General features: G+C 39.9%; 1 protein-coding gene across 5 annotated transcripts in view; it reads left to right on the top strand.

The window, feature by feature from the left end:
• The window catches only part of LOC124133114 (E3 ubiquitin-protein ligase PDZRN3-like), a 313,211-nt gene that overhangs the window by 262,158 nt on the left and 37,434 nt on the right, over nucleotides 1-13,619 (top strand). For all 5 annotated transcript variants that reach the window (XM_046497368.2, XM_046497369.2, XM_046497371.2 and 2 more), the window contains one exon: nucleotides 12,210-12,308. In XM_046497368.2, coding sequence (XP_046353324.2) covers nucleotides 12,210-12,308 — 99 coding nt within the window. The remainder of the gene's footprint in view (nucleotides 1-12,209; nucleotides 12,309-13,619) is intronic.

Raw genomic sequence — 13,619 nt, 5'->3', positions numbered from 1 at the left:
CAGGACACACTATTGTTGTATTGGACCAATACCAAAATACTTGCTTCCTGTTGCCTGACCATCCTGCATTTCACTCATCGCAACCACAGAATTAGTATCGCACCTGTAAATAGTTGTCAAGAAAACTCAACAGAATGTATGTTTCAAAATAATAATGCTCTTTGTTACATAAAAAATTGTTGGTCTAAGATGTGGTATCATGACCAATCCAACATTTCTCCTTGAAATTTTATCATGGGTATAACTAGTTGTCAAGAAAATATTATATTTCATTTTTTTATCTCCTGCCAACATATACCTATAATGGACAGTATTTTTTTCTTTTTAGCCTAAAGTGACACAAAATATGTGCACAATTGTCCAATGCATAAGAAATGTAGTCTGACCTGAACCTATACACGCATATCCTGAGTAAATATTACAGAAGAAAATTGATGAATTCTTCATTCCCATCCATCCGACAATGGTAGTCAGGTCTCATCAGTGATGATTGGCAGTGTCCTCGTATCATCATCGTAGCCTTATCTTTACTTTCAGCATGAAAATATGACAAATTATTGATGCTTATATTTGCAGTTGAACTTGCCTCTGGCATAGATAGCACTTGTTAAAAAGTCTGAAGAAAATTTCAATAATTCGGAGTCATGCTCATTCTTATAACTGTTTGCACTTTGGGTGTTACCATGACGATAACTACAACATCTTAAGTAACCAATCGGAAAAGGTTTTGCAGCATGTCTTCTTTGTCATCTGTGAAAGGAAATGAGTTAGGAGAATATTTCATCAATTAGAAGCTTATTTGTGTGGCATTAATCCATGGGATCCATATTGAATTGAATGACATTGAAGTGATGTAAATGGCGCTGTGGGATACCAGTCTGTCAGTTTGACTTTGGCAGATAATAAACTTTTTGATATTCGAAAAAGTATTAATTTATCAAAAAGCAATGAACTAGCAAATAGTTCCTGAATAAAAAAAACCCCATTACATTTACTCCTTAAGATGCTACTCGAACATCTGACGGAATGCCTTTGAAACCTGATGCTTGTAATAAATTGACTTAAAGAATTTTCGAATTCTGAAACGTAGTTACACTTTTCATGTCAAAAGTCTTCATGTTGCCCAACCTCTTTAGACTGTTGATGGCCCCTGAAGGTGCATTGTTCAGTTTGTCTGGCGCTTTGTATCACTGCAGTACGTACACAAAACCAAGGTCCTCCCCAGCCACAGGAAATCAGTTATGTAACATATTCCGTGGATGGATTTGCGGCATCTGGGAATGCGTTCTTTCCCATCTCTCTTGATTCCTCTTAAAAACAGATCAATTCCGTGGATGTTTCTTTGCAGCAAGTTCTACCACGTTCAGTATTTTTGTGTGCCTCTCTCTTTACCTTATTACATGCACAAGCAGGTCTCTCATCCATGTGTATTGATCCCTTGGTTAGAGGAGCCTGATCCTCATCCTCGTCCTCACAATGGGCCACTGCCATCACAAGGAACGATTCTCCTGCAGGCTACACACAACCAAATGTTTTCCCATAGTCGTCTATGGTAACGTTATATATATATATTTAAATATCTAAGCATTCAACAGCTATTACCTGTACTTATGTGCACAGCCTGGCCTTAAAGCAGCACTAACAACAAAATAATGACTATCTAAGCCCACTCCTTTCCGAGTACAGGAAGCTAAACACACCACCCCCAGTTCCGCACCAAATGTCGCTTGCTTGAAAATATCTGTGGTCACATTCAGTATAAGTCATCGTGTTAAAAAAAACAGCCCTCAGTATAGAAAAACATTGTCAGTTTTAGTTACTGGATGAATGTACATTTAAAAAACATAAAAATCTTACACAAAATCATCCAATCACAGCTGCCAGATGATTCAATCTGCACTGAAGGCTCTCTACGAAACGTTGGTCTTTATATGACTGTCTGTTTGTTAGCTCCAAACCAGGACATTGGGTTTGGGTAAAATTGCATAAAGCTGATAGAACTAACACATCATACCAGTTAGAAACCCAGCTGTCTCACCTGTTTGACATTTGTGAGGTGTAATGGGGTTTAACATTGTGTTCAAGATGATTTCACTCATATTACGACATGCACGCACGTGCACGTGTGTCTGTGTCTGTGTCTGTGTCTGTGTCTGTCTGCTTCTACTAGTCCGGAATTATGCTAAATTTATAGTTCAAGCCCACTAAGATACCATCCCGGAGTTTAACATTATACCCCACACAGACGCAGTAAACTAACTCCAAACCAGACAGTCTTTGTTTATTCTACTTTTGTCAAATGCCAGGCAGGGTAACAACAAGTACCATCTTTTAACCTCTTTTGGTATGACTCTGCTGTGATATAACCGTAATATTGCCAATGTGTTAAACCCCCTTCAGTCAAACCAGCCCTTGTCCATATATTTGACACAATTCATCAAGGTCATTGAACAATCAGAAGAGATTATAACAGAATCAATAAAATACTCTTCTATCAAAAGAAGATAATTATAAAGTCTTTAAGGTCCATTTGTTAACTTACGGCACTAAAAGATCTAACCTTCATCTGAATTATGGCCAGATTAGCTCTGTGTGCTTCAAAGATGGATTTCACCATTTGACTGCATCTTTTCAAAGACGAACCTGAAACCCCACAATGTAATATCTGATTTGCCTCATTTGTCCATTGGGCAAAGATGTTTAATAGCACTTAATGAAAAGCCAGGTTCCTCGCTGATGATGTTGACTTAATAGTCTCTTGATAATATTTTTTGGGTAATTGAGAAGCTTGTAGGGTTGATGATGGGAACATGAAAAACGTGATGACAACCACATCCAATGATAGGTGAAGCTAGTGTTTATGCTACACCGGTATTCTGTTGGTGGTCCGAGGGGAGGTAACTCTAAAAAGATGGTGGTGCTCGGCGGGAGCTGTGAACTCAGAGATGAGACCTACCAGTGTTATGTTAGTCTCCCCTCAACACATGGTATACCGTAGTCAACAGTTTTAGAGCCCAGCTCTTCCAATCACATGGACGCAGGGGTAGTGTAGTGGTGGGAGTGTCTGTTTCTCATGATGACGAAACAGGTTCGATTTTCAAATTGGTCAATGTGTTATTGGAATATTTCTTTGATTGTGGTAGTATAAACCTCACACCCGGATCACATTTTTGGGGGGTGATATATAAATTCTTTGTGAGCAGTATTTCAAGTTATTATTTTTATTTTGTGCTCTTGAAGAAGGATACAACTTTGATTTTTTTTTAAATTGCAGCATCCATTATGATTATAAACACTTGGTGTTCCAGTTTATTCTGAGCTAGGAATGAAGTGGCCATTCTGAACCAAATTTAACAAGTAAAACTGATTGGTCATTATGCAAAATTATATATCCACCAGAACATGTTTAAGTCGGAGAGGGCGGTCGGGTAGCCAAGTGGTTAAAGCGTTCGCTCGTCATGCCAAAGACCCGGGTTCGATTCCCGACAAGGGTCCAGTGTGTGAAGCCCATTTCTGGTGTCCCCCGCCTTGATATTGCTGGAATATTGCTAAAAGCAGCGTAAAACCATACTCACTCACTCACTTTAAGTTGGAGAAATCACTCAACTCTCCTTCAGGGATTGTTAACTCTACTTCCGGAATCAACAGATTCGAGTGATTTCTCCATTACTGAATGTGCTCTGTTGCCAGTGCTTCTGTAGGGAAACAGTTACCAGAAGAGTAAGTTCAGTGGAAAAGAAAGTCGGACATTACGAGGCAGAAAATTGAGAAGCCTAATCCATTGTGTTTCTGCGCCAGCTATCACACACAACAGGGGGCAGCAGTAAATAACCGCAGGCTAAAACATACACGCCAGGAAAGGAAGATTCATGTTATCTACATTTTCTTTTCTTTTCCACAACACTCTTTCCCCAGTTAAATGGAGGGGTGAACTGGGCGATTTGCTGCCAGAAGATTCCAACTAACGGCATCCAACCAGGTGATCCTAGTCCAAAAGAACCTGTTTGTTACCTGTTAGACAGTGTGAACTCTTCCTTTCCCAGAGCCCTTTAAGTTTGTTGCAATAACACATTTCAGGTAGAGAGGTGGTCGGCGTCTGTGTTACCATCTTGTTTTTAGACCATTTATACTTCCTCAAGGAAACCATGCATAATGGCAGTTTGGTAAAGGACTTTTTTGTGTTGAGGAATAGCTTTTTTGCATTGTGTGCTCGAAAAATTATTGACAGATGTAACAGTTATGTAAATTTTTGTTGCCTGGTTAATCATTTGTTACGCACTGGCTGTATTGGTGGGAAATATTATTCATAGAAACGAGAATGGGCAGAAGGAACAATGCAATGATGTTAAGGGTGTTTATTCAGGGGATGTGGCATGTCCTTTCCCTATATCTTCCTGGATCAATTACCGTTGTGTTGACACATTGTATTTCCAGATTGATCATATGATGTGTGTGTTTACATACTATCAGTCTATCTATTGATAGGCTTGTCACTATCTTGTCTGGGATGACACGCAAGGCTCACTGCTTAGACCAACATGCAAGAGTTAATACTGTCTTGATTCCTGGCCCGAACAGCCATGCTGTCTGTGGCTTGATGTGGAGGACAAGGATATCTGAGGCTTGGTTCTGGACTCAGATCTCTGACATGACAATCAGGGCGGCCAGACAGACAATCTTCTCATATCTGCCCCATCTCATCCATGTTAACCCTTGAAGAGCTGGCTTGGAATATGCGTGTGTAACAGGAACCATTGCTGGTGTTGAATGCACTAATTCAGGTTGAATAACAATCTGTTTGACTAACACAGAATGGCTTTATGTTTAGAGCAGCTTTGGTTTCAGAAGGAGTGAGTGAATATGGTTTTGCCCCGCCTTTAGCAATATTCAAGCAGTATCACGGCTGGGGACACAGAAATGGATTTAACACATTTGACCCATGTCGGGAATCGAAGCCGGGTCTTCGGCGTGATGAGCGAATGCTTTAACCACTTGGCTACCCGATCACCCCCTTTGGTTTCAGAAGGATCTAGTCACTATTCATAGATTGAGAATAGTGATTGAATTTATATATTGACAGCTTTTAGTAATGATTGGAAAATAGATTTGGTAAAAAGTTTTCTTTATTGGCCTTTGTGTTGAAGCTTTGGAGATTCAGAGGCAGAATAGATCATCAGTATTCTTTGTAACCCTGTAGGGATGTGGAGACAAAATGTGCCCCCCAGTGCCCATATTTTTGGAAAGAGCTGACTGATGAGGGTGTGTTGTTGGGAAATGTGACCTGGTTGGTTGTGAAGGATTGTTGTATTACCTGCTGGTGTGCCAGGACCAGTACACTATAATACAGCTGAAAAACGACTCACTTACTCACTCATTCATTTCTGTAGAGATATTTCTGAATGATATAAAGGGTTAACACCATCCCCTGAGACTATAGAGATCATCAGATACTGTGATGACACACTGTAGTCCAGCTCTCACAGAAACACCTCACTTTTGAGGGTTTAACCAAACTCAAGTAGTCTGTAGAGGCTGGAGCTGTGATGGTTGTGGTCGACACTGGACGGACTGTCCAGCTGAGTGGTGCCACCGTGGGGTTCTTGGGGAGGAGAATATCGGTCAAGCTTGTTGAATGCCAATCAGAGGCAGCCCAAGCATCAGCTGTCCGCGTTCCCCTGGATTTATGCAACCCTCCCTGAGATGCGGACCTCACCTCACAGTACCATTACCAGGCCATCTGTCTTTATTAAGTGTAGATGAATTCGGGGAGAACATCACTACTTATTGATTAGCGCTTATTTCTGGCGATGATGTTGATAGAACATGTTTCTCAATGCTCTGGTTACGGTCCCTATAACAGACTCAGTCTGATGGGCCAACAATTGCAACCTCATCAGAAATGTGAGTGCTGCTCTCTTTCTAGGTCAACTTTGGCACCTGTCTGCTGATTTGACCCATTTTCGGTAGATGGTAATTTAATCACATCCAGCCTTTTCACAAATTTACGAAAAATCAATAATATGAAATATTTAGAGAGCCCTCAATCTAATTGTAGTAAATGTGGAATTTCTTTATCACCATGTCCTGAATGTCAAGTTTTCAATTAAGGTTTTTCAATTGAAATAAAGAGATAAATATGATGGTGTTTGCGTAGACGAAGATATTTTTACTTTATAACCTGCGGAAAAAGATGAATGGTGTGCAAAATTAGAAAATTGTGGCGTTTTGGAAGATGGAATATGTTGTGATATTTGATCTTCAGATTAATTATGATTTCAAAGGAAATTTACGGTATTGATTACTTCTTCTCTATTTTTAGGCACTTTGTTTTTCATTTGGCCATTTTCTATCTACTTTCCATCCCCTGCCTCTTCAATCAATCCTTGTGGTCATGTTCTGTAGATATTAGTAGGTGACTATTTGAAGTGAGCGCCATCACAAGCGCTAATGGCTCTCCTATCAGTGCAGGGGCTGGAAGAGGTATCTCCAGCCATGCTTGCCTTCACTTGATCAAAGCTATTGTTATCTCATAATGGCAGGGGACGCTGACCACCCAGTACCCGCCTGGCCTTTGGTTGTAGGTAAAGGTGGGACCTGGAGGGAATAATACTCATTTCCCCTACTAGCCTTTGATTCCTCGCCATTCCTGACCCTGTACTGTGTGTGACTTCTGAAGACCTCCGGTCTCTTTTTCACGCCAGTATCAGCATTCCATCTGGATAATCTTTATACGGAAATGAAGAGTAACGTCTCAAATGAAGCTGTTCTATGACCTTGGATTCAGACTGATCACAATGTGACATCATTGATGATGTTGATGCTGAAAATCAAAATATTTTTAATTTTTTTAGGCCATTTTACTACATTAATCCTATCTGTGTAGTTTTGATTTGTTCATTATATATTTTCTGTGCCATTTCCAATATAATTAATGCAAATTGTGGCCTCTTCTTACACCAACAACAATTACCATCCCACTCGGCCCACCCACTACTACTCAATCCATCCCACCCCTTCTCTCCCCACCCCACCCATTCTCTCCCCACCCCTCTCTGTCCTACCCTTCTCTACCCACATCTCTCTCTCCCCACATCTCTCTCTCCCCACATCTCTCTCTCCCCACCTACTAACCCTCCTGAATCCATCCCACCCCTTATTTCCCCACCTCTCTCTCTCTCTTCCAACTCACTTTCCCCCCAAACTCTCTCCCCTACCCCCTCTCACCTTGTCCACCCCCCTCTCCCTCCTGTCCCTCCCCTGTGTCTTCAGTATAAGTACAAAGGTGGCAAACCCCTACAAACCCATAACCGCTGGGGATCAAAAACCCACTCCTGAGACATGCCCCTATTTTGATCCGAACCCTGCCCTATGTGGGTTAACTCCCCTCCGTAATATTAAGTTGTCAAGAGAATAGTAGCACTTCCCACTCTCACCCAGCTGAAGGTCATCAGGGGTCACAAAGGAAAAACACTTGTTATAATGGCTTCGTTGGTCTTTGATGTGATGGAGGACATCAGGTGTTATTACTGGGAATATGCTGGTCTGTTGAATATACAGCACACCCAGGCAACTGCCTTTAACTTATACAGGACACGTGGAACCACAAAAACAATGATTCACAAAGGCTAATGCTTTGATGGTCAATAAACTCCTAATGGAATCATGCCCAAAATAATTTGTGTAATATCTTGAAGACTAATCCCCCATAATGAATGCAAGCATTCTCACAGACATTGTTGGGTGTTTTGCCACACCGTTATCTTCGTCTTTGGTTCTGGCGCCATTAGCAAATAAGGTCTAGCGGTTCGAGGAAGGTGATGTACTGCCATGAGATCGGGAGGTATGGATTGCTGCCATTAGCCTCAGTTCATCACGCCACTGACCGATTTGGCTACAATTGTCACAAGTTGGTGTTGCTTGACCATATTGCCAAATTGTCCATTAGCTTATCAGGTATATCATTGTCAATAGACGTTAGAGGATTAGCCCATTTAGGAAATGGCGAAATTCCTACACGTTGAAAGCATTGCACAGATGGGAATGTTTTATGTCCACTGTTCTCTAAGTACTCCTTCTAAATTATTGTGGTAACATTAGGTCCTGATTATTACCAATTCGTATCTAGGTTAAAAGGTAGGGATTGGGCAAGGGATTGGATGTGATTGGGTTGTTAAAATGTGAAACTTCATAACACGGCTGACATGTTTCTTTGAATATGTGGGTCAGAGAAGATCAGAAGGATTCCTGCTCATAAATAAGAAGGAAGTATGTGTTGTTGCTAATAGTTTTTCTTTGAAAAGAGGTTCGGGATGGGTTCCTCTGCTACCAATGCCCTGCATCGGCAGATGGTCATCCGAAGACTGTTTGTTCCGAGTTCATGGTGTTTTAGCCAGGAACAACTCTACCTGGATCCGGACATTTTTATCTCCTCCGAACCTTCCATGAATTCCAGCATGCATACTGGCAGGCTGTAAACAATTTCAAGGCTTGTGCCTCCAACCCTTCAACCCTCATAATGGCTGCCGTGTGCTGGAACCATTACCGCAAAGGGCAAAAGCGAAGTTACCTGCTCAGCCCCAAGTCTATGGGTTCCTCTGGCAAATTAGACAGCTATTTTGTGGTTTTAGGTGCATGCCAGGAGCCTCATCCAGCTTGGTCAACAAGCAAAGACAAAATGTGATGTTGTGAGATTCCGTTAAGATGGCCGCGTCCCACCCTGCATGTTGATAGTTGGTTCAGTAATCTGGTGCATGACTTCCTGGCTGCTTCTGGGAACGTTCCCCAAACAAATCTGATATCATAATGTTTTCTGTATTTAAAGTTCAAACATTCCAAATACCTTTCATTCTTTCATAATTTGATAGAATGTCAAGCCCATAGGAAAGAATTGGAAATATTCAAATTTGATTTTCTTTTTAAATTTGATATTTACGTCCTATTGTGTAGCCTTTCAAACAAAACAGATCGAAAAAATCTTTTATTCAAATACCCACACAAGTGGCATTGTTCAGTTTCAAAAAGAAATGTTTCCCATGTCAAGTATTATGTTTTAAAATAGTGGCCATTATCATCATATTTTGTATAGGTCATCACCACCCAGGAGACACACATAACCTTATCTATAATCTGCCTCTGTTTCTGTAGACACACGATAGGGCTTGGCAGGAGAAGAATAATTGGTTCTATTAGAAAAAAACACATGTGATATTTTCCTAGGTCACCTGAATCAAAAGAATTGGACAAAGGCTTAGGATAAATGTTTTCCTTGCTACAGAGTATGTGTAACTTGACTCAGTTCATAAAACTTGAATGACGAGTTGTTACAGAAAGACAGCTACTGTTGCAAAATTAACGATATGTCTGAGCATGAGGGTTCTCTAGGCAATGATGTAGTCATGCCACGGTCTTGTGCAAATCTTCAGAGATAAGCAACAAACCAAAGGTCAAAATGTTACATTTTTCAGCTTCATCTTCTTGAGCAAAATTCAAAGATTAAAATGAGTGTTATCATCTTCAAAGGGGATCTTATTTCAGTAACGTTCTTTGTATCACAGTTAGGCACACAGAGAGAGGATCACTCTGTTTCAAAAGCTTGTGAAGTAGTAGTGGTTTAAAACGGTGTTCTCCATTTGAAGAAAACATTACATTTCAGTATTTAATCAATTCCCAAGCTGCTATATATTACGCATTATTTGACTACTGATAAATAAAAAAAAGCCTTTTTTTCTAAGGTTCTAATTGATGAATACCAAAACATGAACAAGGAGACAAAGATAGTTAATGAGTTTTTTATGAAGAGGTGTGGTAGGATAGCCTTGTGGTTAAAACGCTTGCTTGTCCACCGAAGATCCAGGTTCAATTCCTCATTGGGTTCAATATGTGAAGCCCATTTCTGGTGTTACCCGCCTTTATATTGCTGAAATATTGTAGTTTAAAACCATACTCACTCACTAATTATGGAGATGGTACAGCCTTGATACTTGAATTACCTCCTAGTCTTGTTCATATCTTGTGACAAGCACACTCAACATGGATGACTTGACAAGGGTTGGCGGAATACCACCTGTTTATAGACAAGTATTGTCATGATATTGATGGAACAAAGGCCGTCTAAAAATACCAACTTAATTAGTTTAATATTCATACCTCATTGACAACATGTCACAAACTTCATTCAAAGTCCACTCAATTCACCACTGTTTATGCCCACTCTCCTGAACACATGAACTAAAACACCCTTCCTTAATACCATAGCTGATGAAAGCTTATATTGTCCTCTGTGGAGCCCTAATTGAAATTTTATACGGCTATCATCTGCATGGACAGTTATAAATTAGAAGGATTTAATCGTAGCTGAATGAAAAGCATATGGTTTACTATGTCCGACCCTTGGTATTTCTAGTTATAGGAAGTTAGGGTTTACAAGGGTTTTTGATACACATCAATGACTACGAAGTCAGGCTCTCTTGTGGATTTTCCGGGTGATTGAACTTGGAGACAGAAATGAGATGTCAACTAGATACGTCTAATCTGCTTAAACAGCTTCATCTCTATCAATCTCCTATAAAACACACATAAAACACAATAGACCCGTGCTCGGGTCATAAGTTCACGCTAATATTCTCTGTCGAGTGACAGTGTTTAGATCATGGGGAAAGTATTGGGGAGACCTAGCCATGAACACGGCCTGTTATAAACTTGAGACCTTTTGAAAGCCTAATTGTCATGTCTGACATAGCATGTCATTTTCTTGACATGCTTGTCCAGTCATGTGAAAGTAACGCTGATGGCCATGCCAAGCCGATGCTGGGAAAGTATCGGTTTCAAGGTACCATGTTTGATCTGTAGGATTAAGATTGCCTTTCAAAGAAAAACACAGACCTATAGGCACAGAATATTGTCCAAATGAGACATCTGCTACAGTGTCACGTCTCAGTTCTTTCATCTTGAAAAATCTTTTGAATATTTTAGTTTCTCCTTTTTTCTTTATTACTATTTTTCATTTTTTATTGCTGTTTTTTTTAACTATAGCATATCAAAAGTCTTTCACATCAAAGAAAAATATGTGAGATGGGTGATTCAGATTATTTGCCTCTTCGGTTAGAAAGGTCATAAGTGTCAAGGTCATATTTATATACATACCATAAGAGGATTATTAATCTTAACAGTAACAACTTGTTAGGAGTGGGAAGCAAATAGTATTTCATAACAAGATTTATACCCCAGGTGTGTTAAATCCTCCATGTTGTCATAAAGTGTATCTCACCTTGTTATCGTGAAGAGTTGCTCAATCTCTGTTGACAAGGTGCTTGACAGGGTGCTTGACTTGGCTTGTGAGACTGACAAGATGAATGTAAAGATATTTACTGTGAGGGGGTTTATGATGAAATGTAAATCAGAACATATCCTAATTGAGGTTACAAACTCTGTCCAAGGGACAGAAAATAATAGTTGTTAGCAGTGTCAGCAATGTGAATTAACCATTTCACACAATTTGTTGTGTAGAAATATAAGGTCCTTTATAAACAGATTTATTTTTTATTTTCACTGTAGGCAAAATAATTAGGTGTTATTGTAACCATTTATTTGCCAATAGCTTGAATGCATGGTAAAGACATGATTTTCTCAAGTTTCTCTTCAAGTGAATGTGATTTAGTTTTGACTGGCTGTATTCGTGTGAATTCGAACCCAGATTTGTGGTTGATATGATACTTGATTTGCTGTAGACAAGGACCTCATTCCCAAAGTGATCTTAGTGCTAAGGCGATCCTAACTCCCATAGTGTCACATAGGCTTAAGACAATAGCAGTGCTAAATTGGCTTGGTGGAACAGGGACTGTCACTGAGAGATTGTAGCACTCACGTTATTATCAGTCCGTGGTAATGGAACTATGAATGTCTTGAAGCCACTGAAATATTACTGACTTCCACATCTTATTGATTGATTGGTTGGTTGGTTGGTTGGTTTGTTGTTTAATGCCGCACTCAGCAATATTCCAGCTATATGACGGCGGTATGTAAATAATCAAGTCTTGACCAGACAGCTTATTGATTGTCCTTATGATGATGATAATGATGTTCATGAGGTTGATGATGATGATGATGATGATAGTGTTGGAAATGTTGATAAGGTTGATGATGAGGTTGATGTTGATGTTAATGATGATGATTTTGATGATGATGTTTTGATGATGATGTTGATATTGCAGGAGGTGGTGCTGCACCGGGTGTCGAGTGAGGAGAAGCTGGGTCTGACCTTGTGCTACGGGTCCCTGGAGGACGAGGTCACAGATATATTCATCAGTGAGGTGAGTAGTCATTTATATCACACTTCTTAATGTGGATCCGACCTGTGAAGATCCAGTTTAGAATAGGTTTTCAGCAACCCATGCTTGTCGTAAGAGGCGACTAACAGGATTGGGTGGTCAGACTCGCTGAATTGGTAAATGCATGTCATTGTATCCCAATTGTGTGGATCGATGCTCATGATATCAATCACTGGATTGTCAGGTTGAGACTCTATTTTTGTGTAATTTTGTTGAGTGCTACAAACAAACAAAAACAAATAATGTTGATCCATTTATTATGACATGTTGTGGTAGTGGCTGTCATATACAAGACCATTGGGGTGGGTCAGGTGGGCAGTTTGTCTAAGGCTCCAAAATTCAGTGTGCAGAGTTGCATCCCTTTGGCATGCCAGATAGCTGTGGTCGTGGGTCCGAATCCCAATTCTCCCCGATTCTGTTATAGGTTTGTCAGCACCATCCTTGTGAATTTCACCAGAGTGATAAACATCTTCACCAAAGTGATAAACATCTTAGGACCTCATCACTTTGGGCTTGACATGCCATGATATAACTAGAATACTGTTTAAAGCAGGGTTAAACCCAACTCACTTGCTCACAATACCATAACTCTCTAAAGTGGACACTTTGGTAACTGGACAGTAAAGATTTAATCACTGTGGACTATTTGCATCACTTGAACGTGACTTAAGTTGACACTGAAGAATCTGGACAATGAAGCTTCATCACGAGAGACATGTTACTTTGATAATGCCGGAATTACTTAATTAGACCCCCAAGAATCTGGATACCTGCTATTTCAATACGTACCCTACACTAGTCCTTACATGGCACAGTATTGAACATTTTCACGATAAAAGCAGCCACTTTGAAAATACCCATTCTGTTAAAGGGGCAGGCATTTTGATACTTTAGTATTCTTGAATAGACCTGTCTCAACTCTCTAACAAATACTGAACAAGCAATATCACATTCCTGAACAAGCTTTTGCCATCTTCCATGACCTGCCTTTGAAAATATGAAACTTTTCTGAAAAAGACATATTTTACACAATCGACTTTCTGAACTTAATGTTGCAACATGTGATAAAAGTCCACCATTAACTACAAGGACCAGACAGCATGTGATGTAATGTTGACATCAAAGCAGTGATGTAAAAGCAACGGATATCATTCTTTTTGTACATCATGGACATTAAAGTGTAAGCGATATGGATTTACAAGGAATGATATACTTCATCAATTAGATAAGTGATGAAGAGGGACATTAAACAGCATGGGTTGGGAATACCTGTACATGCTTACAGACGTACAC

This window comes from Haliotis rufescens, unplaced genomic scaffold (assembly GCF_023055435.1).
Source record: "Haliotis rufescens isolate VD_foot unplaced genomic scaffold, xgHalRufe1.0.p SCAF_76, whole genome shotgun sequence".
Classification (NCBI taxonomy): Eukaryota; Metazoa; Mollusca; class Gastropoda; order Lepetellida; family Haliotidae; genus Haliotis; species Haliotis rufescens.
This window is presented reverse-complemented; position numbering and strand designations above follow the sequence as displayed.